The 16,646-nt window shown below is 39.8% G+C and overlaps 1 protein-coding gene across 1 annotated transcript in view; it reads left to right on the forward strand.

Moving 5' to 3' along the window:
- VPS41 (VPS41 subunit of HOPS complex) overlaps positions 1-16,646 on the forward strand; it is a 172,707-nt gene that overhangs the window by 64,965 nt on the left and 91,096 nt on the right. The window contains exons 5-7 of the mRNA XM_041774307.1: positions 5,187-5,261; positions 12,546-12,608; positions 16,011-16,076. Of these exons, the coding sequence (XP_041630241.1) occupies positions 5,187-5,261; positions 12,546-12,608; positions 16,011-16,076 (204 nt within the window). The remainder of the gene's footprint in view (positions 1-5,186; positions 5,262-12,545; positions 12,609-16,010; positions 16,077-16,646) is intronic.

Genomic DNA, 16,646 nt, shown 5'->3' on the forward strand with positions numbered 1-16,646 from the left:
AGAGTACGTCCCTGAGAAGGTGACCAGTAAAGATTTGGCAAGAATGCATTTTGGGCATGGGCAGATAGGTGCAGAGGCTCTAAGGCAGGAAGACAGCAGGAAGGTCGTCGTGGCTGGAGGAGAGAGAACAAGGCAGAGAATAGGTGAGGGGAGAGATTGGCGGGAGGACTGGAACCAGACTGTTGAGGACTCTCAGCTCATAGTAAAAATTTGGGGTTTTATCCTGAAATAGGAGGCCATTGGAGGACTTAAAAGGAATGACATTATCTGATCAACTTGTTAACAATATCTCTCTGCTGGTTTTTTGAGAACAGACTTCTGGAGAGTATGGCAGAAGCAGGTCCACTAGTTAAGAGAATATTGGGATGGTCCAGACAAGAATGATGATGGCATGATGGCTGTTGTAGGGCTGGTGAAAGTGGTCACAGTCTGGATAACTTTGGTTTATGAGATGATCAGAATTGCTGACAGATACACAGTAGAGTGTGAAAGAAAAACAGAAGTCAAGAATAGCTCGAAGGTTTTTTTTCCCCTGAGCAGCCAGAAGAATGTAGTCATCCTTAACTGGGATGAGGAAAACATTCAAAAGGGAAAACCGTGTGGAGGTTCCTCAAAGAGTTAAAAATAGATCTGCCCTACGACCCAGCAATTGCACTGCTGAGGATTTACCCCAAAGATACAGATGCAGTAAAATGCCGGGACAGCTGCACCCCACTGTTTCTAGCAGCAATGTCCACAATAGCGAAACTGTGGGAGGAGCCTCGGTGTCCATTGAAAGATGAATGGATAAAGAAGATGTGGTCTCTGTATACAGTGGAATATTACTCAGCCATTAGAAATGACAAATATTCACTATTTGCTTCTATGTGGATCGACCTGGAGGGTATTATGCTGAGTGAAATAAGTCAATTGGAGAAGGACAAACATTATATGGTCTCATTCATTTGGGGAATATAAAAATTAGTGGAAAGGAATAAAGGGAAAGGAGAGAAAATGAGTGAAAATATCAGTGAGGGTGACAAAACATGAGAGACTCCTAACTCTGGGAAATGAACAAGGGGGAGTGGAAGGGGAAGTGGGCGGGGGGTTGGGGTGACTGGGTAATGGGCAATGAGCGGGGCACTTGGTGGGATGAGCACTGGGTGTTATGCTATATGTTGGCAAATTGAACTCCCCCCCCCCCCCCCAAAAAAAAAAGGGCCCTTACATAAGGGAGCATCAGGATCTTGGGCTGAATGCCTGTGAGGCATCCAAGTACATCTGTGAAACAGGCAATTCTGTATATTGGTCTGAAAGAGGAAGAGGCCCAATCTAGAGAAAAAATATAAGAGTCAGTTCATGGCTTGGGAGAAAATAGCCAAAGGAGCAAATATAGACGCACGAGAGAAGAGCTACAAGGACTGAACCACGAAACAGAGAAATCAGAAGATTGTGAGAATCTAGCCATGGACACAGAGAGGGAAGCTGGAAATTTATTTTTTTTATTTTTATTTTTTATTTTTTTAATTAATTTTTATTGGTGTTCAATTTACCAACATACAGAAAAAACACCCAGTGCTCATCCCGTCAAGTGTCCGCCTCAGTGCCCGTCACCCATTCCCCTCCAACACCCGCCCTCCTCCCCTTCCACCACCCCTAGTTCGTTTCCCAGAGGTAGGAGTCTTTATGTTCTGTCTCCCTTCCTGATATTTGGGAAGCTGGAAATTTAAAAGAAAAACCAGATAAGTTTAGTATCCTGGAAGCAAAGAGAAGGAGAAAGTTATTAGCATCCTCGTATCAGTTAAGGTAAGTTAGGCTTGACCACTGACCACTGTGTTTAGCAAAGTGAGGGTCATTTGATCTTAAACTTCACAGGAGAAGCATAAAAATCCTTGAGAAAGGCCAAGGAAAATATGGAGAATTGTGGCTGGGTCTTGCCTTTTACCAGGTAGCAGAACGTACTATGTGTATTGTAATTAAGTCAGTGATGAATCGATATAGCAATGATCAAAGAGACCACAACTAAAAACCCAGAATGTTATCTGAGTGTATGTGAATATTTATTATATGACATAGTTCTCTTCAGAAGAAGGATGGAGTATTTAATAAATGGGGCTACCCCAACTGGATATCCATTTGGAAAAAAAAATGAGTCCCAAAAGTATTGAAGACTTAAACATTAGAAAAAAAGTAATAACCATCTTGCAAATAAAAAAAACAAAAAACAAAAACAGACTGCATACAGCGTCTGGGTGAGATATTGTACTAAGGTCTCATACCCTAAAAATAAAAAGAAAATTCAAAAAAATAGCAACACACATATCCATAGAAAAATGAGTAAAAGCTGTCTGTGAACAAGCTCAAGTGCTTGAGCAAATTGGCCAACAGACTTAAGAATGCTTATATTGGGCAGCCCAAGTGGCTCAGCGGTTTAGTGCTGCCTTCAGCCCAGGGCATGATCCTGGAGTCCCAGGATCAAGTCCCGCATGGGGCTCCCCGCATGGTGCCTACTTCTCCTTCTGCCTGTGTCTCTACCATTCTCTCTCTCTCTCTCTCTGCCTCTCATGAGTAAATAAATAAAATCTTAAAAAAAAAAATGCTTGTTTACAAGTAGTAGGGAAGTAAATCAATGATCATTGGCAGAAAAATAAGGTTAAAAAAAATTTCTGTTGCTAACAGAGATGTGAGGAAAAGAAGATTCTCAAACTTTGTAGATGTGCTTTTCCCTGTTAGATTGCTAATATGCCAGTACATATTCTACTCAGGATGAAACACATTGTGATTAAAAGTTTGCTTTTCTTATGACCAGCCACTGAGAAGTCCTGTAGTTCCAGACAGCCCTGAGAAACTCTCGAAGTCTCCTTTTCCTTATTGTGAGGTAGCGATGACCATCGTATGCCCATCGTATGCTCATCGTATGCCGACTGTTTCCCCTGAGATCCTGAGGACCAGCTACTGTGTGTATGCCGGGTCTTTGGAAAATGATACAGTGTGACCTGGAGAATACTGGCAAGATGCCAGAGCCCAAGAAAAGAGATCACATAAATTGTGACATGCATATGGGAAGGAAATACACTTCTTATTGTGAGTTGTTGTAAAGAAAGGCCTATAAAGAAGGACTGCAGTCCGTGTCAAGGCTAAGTTTTGTAGGCCTGGAACAGCACCGTCCAGTAGAAGTTTCTGCAGTGAGGAAAATATTCTGATTGGTGTGTTAATACGATAGCTGCTGGTCCGTGTGGTGGTTGAGCACTTGTCAGATGTTGGTGCAATTGAGGAATGAAATTTGTGATTTTGTTTAGTTTTGACTAATTTAACCTATATGGTCACGTGTGGATACCACCGAGTTGGACAGGACAGGAGAGAAAAGCTCAACGTTGTTCAGGCTCCCATGCACCTATTAAATTATAATTTAATAAATTATAAATTATAACACATCCTGGTTAAATTACAATCAGGGGTATGTGAGGTTTATATTTGCCAAGAGTAAATGGGTATTAAAATGTGCGATGAGCAAAATGATAAGCATTGGGAGGGTGGTGACAGAAGATATTTTATGAGAAAAGCATTTAGCCAGAGAAGACTGTAGAAGCTGTGCCGAGTCAGGCTTGTCAGCCAGAAGTCCAGACATGCTGGCCTCACTGTGTCCCAGTTCAGCATGTATTTTGTGTTGCATATTCCTTGCTATTCATCATAACACTCCCTGTCCAGGACACCTGTCCACTGCTCTCAGGTTTAGATCCCTCGTTCTTTATTGTGATTCTCATCCGTGGACTTTGGTTTATTTTTCTATAAAAGGGATCAAATATCTATCTACAAGATCCTTTCCTCTTTTTAACATTCTAGGAACTTTAAAAAAAAAATTTATTTGAGAGAGAGAGAGAGAAAGAGAGAGCGCACAAGAGGGGCAGAGGGAAAAGCAGGCTTCCCATTGAGCAGGGAGCCTGATGCAGGACTTGATTCCAGGATCCCGGTATCATGAGCCAAGCTAAAGGCAGACACATAACCGACTGAGCCACCCAGGCACCCCAACATTCTAGGAACTTTTAAGGAGATAGGTTGCTTTTCATAGACTGCATTTCAGGAATGTTGCTTGTGCGGGAATCAACATGAGGAAGGATTCTGAGGCCAGCCGTCTCAACCTGCGACTGAGGAATTTGTTTCAGCAGCATTAGTCATTGAGTGGCCTTCCAAGGTCTGGGAGTCTGGATCTGCTCTAACCTTTGCTTATTAGTTCTAAGATACTTTCTCTGAGAAAGGAACATTCCATTTTCTATTTTTTCATTTATTCTTATCAGTAAGCCAAATTACTTTAAGGTTAGAAACTTTAAGAAACTAATTTGCAGACTCATGTCATAACTGATAAAGGCTTACTTTTCTTTCCATGCTTAGTTTGTTCTATCATGTTTGTGTAAAATAGCAGGAAGCTGCCATTATTTAAGAAGGGGGAAAAAAGGTTGCCATTTCTTAATGTCAACATTTACCAGTTTTAAATTGTATTGGAAAATCCACCTATATGAATGTTAAAGTAAGTAAACAGTTGACTACATAAAAAACTAGAAAGCCGTGAACAGTTGTAAAAGTTCTGTTGTGTATTTATACTTGGGAAAATACATCCAAAATAGAATGCCTGATTTCAGTCTTGACAGATTTTTAAAATTTGAGATTACTCAAAAGAATAGGGATAACAAATTAATGAATATCAACTAGACCCTGTGGATTTCCCCCCAGAAAGTACAAAGAATAAAGTGCAAATACAAAGTTGACTTGTGATTTAAGAGAGAAGAACAGATAGAGTGGCTGACATACCAAGCTAAAACAGTGAAAATTTCTCTTTACATCATGATTTTTACATTGGTGTTTGTTATGTTCTTTTAATGGATTTTGGTTGGGAAGAAATTTTAGGAATGTGGAATAAATAGAACAGAGTTAATAAAAAGCCATATAACCTGTAACAAAAAACATTTTAGCTGGGACTTGAAGCATATGAAATATGTAATTTCGAGAAATCTAGGTTTCTGGGTTTATTACACATGTGAGAACAAAGCTGTACTTTACCATTTGCATTTGCAAAATGCCAAGTATGTCTTGGACTCACACATCTAAACTTAATAGACAGTTTATATCACTTAAATATTACAAAGAGCCAAAGCATTTGGTTGATATATATTTTCCTGAAGTTTTACATGTTTATTTGTTTGTTTTAATAGAGTCCTGTGAAGATAAATCAGATTAGCCTGGATGAAAGTGGAGAGCACATGGGCGTGTGTTCGGAGGATGGCAAGGTATGGCAATGACTGGGGCAGGTGGAAAGCACCATCTGGCTCTGAGGACCGGAATATTCTCCCACTCTAGGGGCTTGGAAACACCTCTGCTTACTGTATACCTGCCCTAGGAGAATCTTGATTATTCTTTTTGGGTATTGGACTTGCTTCCGATTGCTCATAATTAAAGTAAAATATATTTTGCACAAATGTGCCTTAGGAAAAGTAATTACAAGAATGTCAATAATGTAACTAGTATTAAGCTGATTAACAGCTGTGGCAGGGGGACGTGTCACCTTAATCATTACTGCTGTGCCACTTATACTTCAGTGACTAGTCTGCAGTTCCTGCAAGACAGTAGTTTAATGCCTTTCTGCCATAAATCCACAAAATTGGATTTTGTGGGCCTGATTTCTGTGGGCCGGTGGTTTTCATTTTCACACAAGTTATGAATGTTTCTCTTGAATTATAGAATCTTTTGATAAGCAATCATAGTTTATCAGAAGAATAAAGTGTCTTACAATGGCCACATTAAATAAATGTAAAATCAATATATGTACAGTTTTCTAAAAACCTGGCACCCACTTCCTCTACCGAGGACATACATCATTTGTGCAGTGTATAACTAACAATTATCAGTGCTTCTTGCTGATGTTGAGCTGTGACATTTAGTGGTTGTGGTGATTGATTTTCCACTTATAAGAATGTCTTTTTTGTTTTCCAGTCGATGGAAGTCTTTTCTAATGTTGGTTTGCAATGATAAAATTCTAATGCACGGTGTATTTAAGCTACTTTTCTAAAATAACAGCTTGAGAAGAAAGTGCATTTAGAATCATTACACAATCTTACATATTCCTGACTGAATAGAGCACATTTCCTAATTTAATTTTGCATTTTTACATGATCTAAATTCAGTGGGTCATTAAGATGAGTAAATGAAAAATAATGTACTCCATGTAAAAGATTTATACCCATTTAATCTATCAGCAAAAGAAAAAGTCCTCTTGACACACAAGAGTACATTTTATATATCTAAGCTTAATGTGGCCCAAAAGGTCCTTTGAAATTGTCATTGGAACACTGTATTTTCCAAAGAGCACTGTCAAGTTGTATAGTGCTTTCTAAAATTCTGGGGAGGACCAGACTGTCAGGGAGTTGAGGGAGGAGTTGGTATGTAATGAAATTTAGAATTAACCCAAACAAATGAAACGTTTTTGTAGTCATGTATTTGTAAAGGAAAGATCATCTTTATTTTGTTTTCTTAAAGATAAGGAATTCCTTCTGGGCTGACAACCAATTTAGTTGAACTAAATTGTTGAAAGAGAATATTTGTTTTTCAAATTGGAAAAGAATTTTTACTAAAATACTTCATCAAGGAATTCTCAATGCTTTCATTGTTGAATAATTATTTGATATGGCAAAGTGGGATATTTTACTGTGGCTAGTGGTTAATGACCTTCAGATATCACCTGGTATAGTTCTCGGCAAATACCTGTTTTCCAATTTAGATAGATTTATAAATGCCATATTTGGTGTAGACCCATGATACATTTTTAAAAATAGTTTTCACATATATTTTAGTAGCATTGATAGAACTGGAAACAAATCTTTTGGTGCACATAATTTATGTAAGCTAGCTGGTATTGCGCATGTATGTACATGTGTATGTATGCCTGTAAGCCAGCCACTATTGAGGAAATTGAGTATCTAGTATAGAATGATCTGGCAAAGTGGTTAGTAATGATAAAAATATAAAGATTATTACACAGATAACCCCCTCCAGATATCTAGATACAATGCATCTTTAAGTGGCTGTTGTGATTTTTCTTAGATAAAATATGTCGCCTTCATACATAAAGTAGGATCAATTTAGTGTAGAGTTCAGGGTGGAGATATTTTCTCTTAAAAATTTTGGAGCTGTTGCTCCCTTTTGTCTGACCCTTATTTTTGCGGACATGTCTGAGGCTAGCATACTTTTGTTCTTTCACAAAACGTTTTTAATTTTTTTTCTGTCCTGCCTTGGAGCTTAGACTAATAATAATAACAACAATAAAACAACAATATACGGCCCTTGTAGTTCAGTTTGCTAAGTTATGTCTTGTTCGGGTCTATTTTCATTAATTTTGTCTGGAACACAGTAAGTCCTTTTGATCCATATACTGAAGTATTGTTTTCATTTTGGGAAAGTTTACTTCAGTTCTGATTTTGATTATTGCTTCAGTTCCATTTATTTTCATTTCTTCAAAGAAACCCAATAATACTTAGGCTGGAGGCAGTTCCAGTGCAGAGGCTAAGAGCTGGCTCTGTATTCCGCCTGCCTGGGCGGGATTTCCGCTCCCCTGTCTTAGGCTGGGGGCTCCCCCTTGGCCTCCCAGTGCCTCTGCCTCTGCTGCTGGGCAGTGGACACACTGGGGTGGGGGGGGCCTGCCTGTTGCCAGATGTTGGGTGTATGGTGAGCCCTCTGGGTGTATGTTAACTGTTTTTCCAGCTAGCCATTCACTTCTTAACCCATTGCAGACTGGCCTTTCTCCCAGCTGCATTATTGTACCTAAACTTTTCAAGGCGAGAGGGTGAATGGTACTTATCTATTTTTGAAAATAGGTATATTGTTAAGAAAATTGGTCATACTGTGTGCATGACACACAGACAAGCACACACACACACACGTATGCGTTTTTCTTTCTCATTGTTTTTGTCCTCCTCATTTCTATGTAGTCACGGGGAGTAGATTCTGGTTTGTTCCCTTTGTTGATTTGCTTTCCTCCCAATGTCAGTTTTGCCTTATGGAATAGAGTTTTATTCCATCTTGGATTTGTAATTTTCCTGAAGTCTTTCTATTGCTCTGAGCTCTATTTTCTTTTGTTTTCTTTTCTTTTGTTTTCTTTTCTTTTGTTTTCTTTTCTTTCTTTTCTTTTCTTTTCTTTTCTTTTTTTTCTTTTCTTTTCTTTTTTTTCTTCTTCTTCTTCGTCTTTTTTTTTTTTTTTTAAAGATTTTGTTTATTCATGAGAGAGACAGAGAGAGAGAGAGAGGCAGAGACAGAGGCAGAGAGAGAGAGAAGCAGGCTCCCTGTAGGGAGCCTGATGTGGGACTCGATCCAAGGACCCCAGAATCATGCCCTGAGCCAAAGGCAGATGCTTAACTGCTAAGCTACCCAGGCATCCCTCGAGTTCTACTTTCATATTAGCCAGATAGTATATTTAATTAAAATTTTACAGCTTTCTGTAGGTCTTAAAGTGCCAGACAGTACAGTATCAAGATTAGGAGTAGAATTGTCCTGCCACATTTTGGCTGTATGATATCAGGTTCATTATTCCTGTCGCTGTGTGCCTCAGTCGGTTTCCTCTTCTATAGAATGGGGATAATGATAGTGTCTGCCTCCTTAATTATTAGAAGTAAATGAATTAATATTTGTAAATTGTTTGGAATAGTATGAGGAACAAAAGAAACATTGTAATTACTAGCAATCATCAGGCTATCTTTCTGCTCCAGACTCATGGAGGTCTTTTCATCTCTTAGCGAAGTCACTGAACAGTTTTCTAGTTTTCTTTTTTATCCGCTTACCAGGAAACATTTTTAAAAGCATGCTTTTTCTCCCTCCAAGTCATCAGAATTGTGCTCTGCAGTATCCTTTTTATAGACCTTGTATACATTTTTTGTTGCTTGTTTATCCATTCCAGATCAAGGAGAGGGCTCTTTCTGAATCTGGGCTAGCAAACACATTCTATGTCTGATTGCTCTTGGCCCTGCCTGTTACCATTTTGGGTGTTGTGGAAATCACCTTCTCAGCTCCGCACAGGGGTCCTGCTAATGAACTTGAATTCCTCTGCCCAGAGGTAATCAGTGAAGGCAGCGCCCCCAGTGATGTGGGAGCCTCTGCTGTCACCTCTCCTGAGTCTCTGACACTCTTTATGGGTGGAGGAAATGAAACTGGCAATCTCCTCTGTGAGGGTCTCTTCAGCGACCACCCTCAATGGAATGGCTACTTTCATATTCATTCCTGTTCCTACTCTACCCGTTGCTGTTTGGAAGCTGGGCTTAGAGAGAGAAGCCATTTCAAGGGAAGTCCTTCCTGGGGGGTTGTCTGACACTCTGGCCACCTCATGCACGGTTACTCTATATCAGATGGGCTGTCGCCCAGTTTCCCGGTTGGCAAATAATATAACTCGATGCTCAATTGGAGAAGAATACACACCTTTCTTACTGCTTTGTGATGGTACGTTTTCTTTACTTTAAGCAATAAAACATATCACATACTTTCTGTGGTTCGGGCCTAGAGTTCATGAGAAATCGTCCAGGACTGCAGAAGTTTGACTATAAGGCCAACTGTTCTGAATTTTGTCTTTTCCTTCATTAGATATTTTTGTGATTAATTGGGGGAGATTGTTAGAGGAGACCATTTTCAAAAGGATCCCTTCTATTTTACTCTGTAATTACAGGTTCTTATCTGGAATGTGATCTTCCTTAAAGCCAGAATTCTAGGCAGACATTCAACAAATGCCTTTCACAAACAAGTATGATATCCACTGACAAAAGGCAAAGTGAATAGAAAGGGAGAAAGAGAAGAAATGAATAAAAATTGTTTTGGGTTTAATTAGCTATAGTAGTATAACTTGTGACCAACTCCTTTGGCCTGTCACATTACTGGAATGAACCAAAATGTAGAAGGTTTTACAAATTACCCTGCTTGTACTGCTCATGTTTATGAGACTTGTCTCATGAAGTTACAGTGTTTTCCATATTGAAGGAGAAAATAGGAGTATTTGAGGAAGAGGTGATTAAGAGGTAAACGTAGCAGTAGAGACATAGCCCAGAGCTCTGGTCTGTTCACTTTCCTGTTGATTCCCCCTTATTCTACTATTACATCTCCTATGGGTTCATAATGTTTTTTAATATGGGTTCGTAATTTTTTAAGGGGCACTTATCCCTGTTGATTCATAATTTAATTTCACCTTTAGATTCACATTCCTTAATATTTATTTTCTCATTTACTGATGCCTCAGTCTTCTTCTGTGGGTTCATACATTGTTTATTTACATCTCATATACTTTTCCCCACAATAAAAATCCCCTAACTTTTGTTCTGAATATCACCTTTACTCTGCTGTAGTCAGAAGAAAGCTTGTCCAGTGGAATGAATGGTCGGCTTCATTTAGTTTCAGCTTTTGTCACAGAGTTGCCTAATTCAGAGTCTGACATTCACCTTCATTTCCGTTTGGTAAATATTTGAAGCTTTTGAATGTTTTTTTCCTGTCCCACTTTGCCTACACTTAACATAGAAAGACATCTATTTCCATATTATAGGCTGTGTCATATAATGTTAGTGTGTAAGAGAATAGAGTTTGGAACATTATTCTTGCTTCTTAATGACCTTGGGCAAGTCATTCATTTTTCTGCAGAATCATCTGGTCCGCAGGCCTGGTAGTGTTTGCTGTCATACCTAGTGGTGTTCCTATAAGGACCAAATGAGCAGGATTTTCATTGCTAACTGCATACTTGCAGTTGTGAACCTTTTAAAATACCACTCTACCCCACTGGAACTGTTTAGTTTGTCTAGGGTGGGGCCTGGCCATTAGTATCCAGGGATCTTATCTGTGCAGTAATGATAATTGCCTCCAAACAATGAGAAGCAAGATGGTAGTGGACATGCATGTGTTTATATGTCAAGAATACCTTCTGACACCTCAGGGTAAATCACATTCCATCTTTGTTCCATTGGACTGTGTGCTGTTGTTGGAATCCAGGTAACACACTTGGCACAGGATGTGAAAGCAATAGCCCCAAAAAGGGTGTCCTCATGATTTTACCTCTTAATGAATGAATCTGTCTCCAAAAATTGTGTCATGAGTAAATTTTCCTCTTTGAACTCGCAAAAATGAACCTTTCACAAATTACTAGAATGAAAATGAGAAGAAATCAAAAGCCTGAATAGTTTTATAACTACTTAAATATTTGAACTTGTAATTAAAAACTTCCTCACATAGAGCCATCTGACCTAGATGGCTTCACTAGTGAGTTCTTACAAAATTAAAGAAGGAGTAATACCTCTCTTCTAGAGACTAGAAAAAAAGTGCACACATCCCAAGTGTTGGGAAACAGTTCTAAGTGCCCCTAATAGTTAGCTCCAAGTGTCTGAGAGCTCCTGGAATCTTAAGCTCTGCTGATAAGAGTGTAAATTGATCGAAACCACTTTGCGAAATGGTTTGGCTGTTTATTAAATGTGAACTAGGCTAGTTGCCTAGCCTGTGACAGTTCCATTCCCACTTACGTACTCTTCACAAATGTGTATCTAAGTGCATCAAAAAATTTATAAAGAGTGCTCATGGGAGCATTATTTGTAATAGCCCCCAATGTGGAAACAACCCAAATGATCAACAAAAGGTGGATATGTGAATTGTGGTGTATTCATACATTGAAATACTATACAGCAAAGGCAAAGAACCTGCTACTGCTATACATGACAGTGTGGATAAATCTTCTAAGGAAGACGTAGAGTGAAAGAAGCCAGCGAAATAGCTTATGATTCTATTTATATAAAATTCAAACACCAGCACAATTCATCTGTGGTGATAGACCTGAAAGTAGTGGTTCATTTGTGAGGGTGTTACTGAATGTGAAACAATACAAAAGCACTCCTTGGTTCTATTTCTTGATCTGGATGGTGTCTGCAAGGTTTATGCAATTTCATAAAAATTTATCAAGGTGTAAATTTATGATTCGTACTTTTTGCAATATGTCTATCATTCAGTTTTTAAGTAAACCACTCAGATTATGGATAAAGTAGTCTGGAACAAATTTAAAGGAGGCAGTAATAAGTAGAAACTTCAATCTTATTTTTATACACTCTCAGTAGATTCAACATAAGATTATAAATGAAGTGCAGTTCACCTAATCTCTTGCATGGTTGATTTATGTATATATGACTCAAGAAAAAAAAAGAAGCTCTTTTTTTCCTTCAAGGGAAGGAAAAAAATAATTCCTTTAGGGCTAGCCTATGGGAAGTTCATAAAAGAATATTAATAACCTATTCATACCTATTTCATTTTTAAAAGTTGGTATCCATTTAATAAAACAAATTTGTGGTAAGTAAAGGGAACTATATCTATGAGATGCTTATAAAAGCTTAATTGCAGTGGAGTACTCTCACCCTGATAGAATTGTTTTCATTGGATCTTTAATAGAGATCACAGGGGCCTTGGATTATTAAATATTCTACTTTTTAAAAAATCAATAGTATGTATTTTGACCGACTCAGCAGCCTTCTTTGTTGCTGTCATGGTGAACTCACAGGATCCATTTTACTTTTCAGGTGCAGGTGTTTGGACTGTATTCTGGAGAAGAATTTCATGAGACTTTTGACTGTCCCATTAAAGTAAGTATTCAGTAAGTTTTAATTTTTCTAAGGGTTTTCTTAACTGAGACAATTAGGATTGCAGTACTTTGAGCGCTACCCATCTTGCATTAATTTTGTCAGTAAGCATCTTCTCAATACTTAGGAAGTACTAGATATCATCTGATGGTGTAAAAGAGCACGGGATGTGTGTTATATGACTATGACATCGGTCCGTCCCCAGGAATCTTTTGCTGTAGTGAGTGATATGACACATACAGCCTATGATTAAAGAATCAAAGAAGTACAAACAGTATCAAGGAGTCCAAAGCCAAGAGAAGTTTACTTCTAGTTGTCCTTGTTGGTGAGGGCTTCACAGGGGGAGTGATATTTGGGTGGGCATTAATAAATGGACAGGGTAGACAAACCGGCTTTCCATGTGGAAGAACAATATAATATAGATGGAGAGGCCAGAAAGTTCCAAGTTGTGTTCAGGAAGTGGCAAAAACAGTCTAGTTTAGATGGTGCATAAAACACTGACTTGGCAGGAGAGCCGTGCAGGCAGTTTGGGGCTGGTTTTATTTTCAGGCTAAAGAGTTTGGAACTCTGTGTGGTAGATAAGGAGAAATTATTGAATGTTTAAGAGCAGAGAAGTGACATAAACTGAGCTAAGCTTAAGGAAAATTAATATGGTGACTATATACAGTATAGATTGGAAGGCTGATAGATGCGTGGCAGGAGGAGCGGTCTTAAATAACAGTTATGGTTGTTAAAGTGATGATTAGAGCTGTTGAAGGAAGAGGTCATTCATTGTTTTCACTTGTTTATTCAAACACTTATTGATCGATCAACAGGTAAAGGAGAGATAGGATCTGATGTGTGTTTTAGAAAAGCAACTCTGCCAGAGTGGAGGGTGATTTAAGCAGGAGAGAGATTGTGACAGAAGGCAATTTAGAAGGCTAATGCTGAACTTGAGGCAGGGCTTCACAGGACCTCATTAACAGGAGGGTCAGGAATATTCAAGGTGGAGTTGAAGGCATGAATGTAGAAAGCTTTTAGAAAGTAGACTTTGCTGCAAGCCTTCGTGATGGGTTGGATGGGGTGATGAAGGAGGGAGGAGCTGGTTCTTGCTCTGGCAGTGGTATGTGGTGATGCCATCAGCTGCAGGAAGGGATGTTGCTCATTTGGTGCTGAGTTCAAATGACTAGTATATCTGGTGGAAATGGTTTAGAGGTTAGAAACATGAATGTGGAGCTCAGGTAGAGATTGGTCCTAAAAATGCAAAGTTGATAACCACAGTTGAGTAGGATGAACATTGTTTAAAGATATCATCCAGGTAGAAGTTAAAGAGTGAGCAGAGAAGACTGATGGTGAAATTCTGGAACATTCCAATGTAATGATTCAGGCAGTGTGTATATGGGGTGGGGAGCAAGGGCTCTCCAGAAGAATGGTGTCAGGCCAGCCAGAGGAGTGAGAGATTCCAGAAGAAAGGAGTGGGCAGCAGTGTAGAAGTGACATGGTGAGGACTGACACAGGGCATTTACCTGGTAATTATGAAGTCAGTGGTGACCTTAGGACAGTTTCGAAAGCATATGAAAGCTCACCATAGATCAAGAAATAAATTAGAGGCTGCACTTGGGTGGCTGAGTCAGTTAAGCCTCTGCCTTCAGCATAGGTCATGATCCCAGGGTCCTGGGATCGAGTCCTGCGTTGGGCTTCTGCTCAGTAGGGAGGCTGCTTCTCCCTCTTCCTCTCCCCCTCCCCCAGCTTATGGTCTCTCTCTCTCTCTCTCAGATTAATACATAAAATTGAAAGAAAGAAAGAAAGAAAGGAAAGGAAAAAGGAAGGAAAGGAAAAAGGAGAGGAAAAAAGAAAGAAGGAAGGAAGGAAAGGAAGGGAGAAATTGTAGATGAAGCAGTAGAAACAACCAGTGTAAACTTTTTTTTCCCGAAGAATTTGGTGATGGAGAAGAGAGATCATCCAGTAGGAGAGCAGGGCCTTGTCCTGGCATGATTCCTGCCAGTCATGCTTTGGTTGATGGAAAAAAAAAATCAGCAGAGGAGTAAAGATTGCAAATAAAGAGCAAAGAATACTTAGCTGGGCAGTGCTGGGGAATGGATTCGACCACGTAGGGAGGGAGAGTGTCCTCCTGCCTCTGTTAGTGAGACCGAGCCTACATACTGCCCACTTGGGCCCTGTAGGAGCCGCTGTTAAGAGCAGTGACCCAGGAGGCCTTGGTTTCTTACAGCTTGAAGAGAAGAAAAGGCTGACATAATGTGGTCAAGGAACATAGGGGATATCTGGAATAAGTTGCTCTCTAGAGTTATGCATTATAAGGGAGGTAAGAGGACCCTCATGAGAGATGTTAAGAATGTGTCAATGACTCAGTTCGTTTCCAGGGTGGATTAGGACAGTGTTGGAGGGAAGCAGGGAGGCTTGAATGGTTGGAGAAAGATGGCAGCATATGCCTAAAGCCCAAACAATGACAGTGTAGGAGGTGGAATCAGTTCCATTGGAGGATGGAAATGTATTAGTCAATAAGAATATAAAATGCATCTAGTTAAAGGTTGTGAAGGTACAGTTGTGTGACTTTTCTTTTAATGCCCAAAAGTGCTTGTTATGTTAGGTTAGAAAAAAACCAAGATGTATTAGCAATTACAGTGGTTTTGGAACTAAGACAAGGAGGTAAGAGTATATGCAGACGCACAACCACAAAGGAGGAGCCATGAGGATGAGCTTGCGCTGAGGGGAGCCCCCAAACCTTCCAGAAAAGTCAGGGTGAATGAAGTAGACAGTGATGAGGGAGGAGCAGCCTGTGGAGAAACCCCTGAAAGGGCCTGGGAGGAGATTGGCTGAGTGGACAGCCAGTGAGCATGGGTGTGTGTGGGGGAACCACTTGGGCTGCAGGGCCAAGGGGAGGTCCTGCGTGGTCAGCTCTGTCGCTGGGGTCCTACAGCTCTGTTACCTTTCCCACTGCCAGGGCCTCCGAGTGACCCCTCCCCTCCACATGTATTGGAGGTCACACTCCCCCACTTGTTCCACTTGGGTGCCCTCAGATCATTGGAAGGCATCTGGGACAAGGAATTAGTTGGCTTTTTCTGGATTTCTCCCGTGCATCATATTCAGTTACAAGCATTTGTGACATCTTGTTGCCTTGATTGATCTTAAGGAAGAGATGCCCACTCAGAGAGTCCTTTACTCAGCCAGAAACTAGAGCTAATTCACTCTCATTGTTCAGCTTTGACCTGGCTTCACAGGAGAAGTCTTTTTACCAAAGAGCAAAACTCAGACTTCATCAGTCTTAGGCTATTACCTGCATAGATTTCTTCTTACCTAGCTATCAGGATAATTTTTAGATCATGCTACCTGTAATGTGTAAAGGAATTTCATTCTGTGCTCTCACTGTGATTCCTAAATCAGTGATGGGTTCTTGTTCCTTTGCAGATCATTGCTGTGCACCCCCATTTCGTGAAATCCAGCTGTAAGCAGTTTGTGACTGGAGGGAAGAAGGTAAGTGCTTTGTGTCTTCCATTATGTGTAGTCTTGGGGCTTTTTATTTATCCATAATATTTTTAATGTCTATTCGTTAGGAGAAATTTTGAGAAAGACCATTGTGGTGAAATTGTAAGACCATTATCCCTTGGGGGAGATGGGACCTCAGTGCCTCTCACTGATCATCCTTTGGAGTAGATATAGGGCAAGAAAAACAGAGCTGTCATCTAGTGCTTTGAAATGTCCCTTCCACAAACAAAAAAGTAGCATTTAAAAATAACAAAAGAGCAATTAAACTCATGTTTTTACCTGTTGTGGAAGTTTCTTGCGGACTTTCATAAAGTTTTAGAACGATTATGGCTTTTTTTTTTCTGACCTGTTTCTGGCATATTTCATTATCTTAATGAAGTGCTATTTTTAAAAAAGAGAGTAGGGGGTGCCCTGGTGGCTCAGTTGGTTAAGTGTCTGCCTTTGGCTCAGGCTATGATCCCAGATCCTGAGGTCGAGCTTAATATCAGCAGTTGGGAGCTTGCTTCTCCCTTTCCCTCTGCCACTCCCCCTGCTTGTGCTCTCTCTCAAATAAATAAA

Source organism: Vulpes lagopus, chromosome 11, assembly GCF_018345385.1.
Source record: "Vulpes lagopus strain Blue_001 chromosome 11, ASM1834538v1, whole genome shotgun sequence".
Classification (NCBI taxonomy): domain Eukaryota; kingdom Metazoa; phylum Chordata; class Mammalia; order Carnivora; family Canidae; genus Vulpes; species Vulpes lagopus.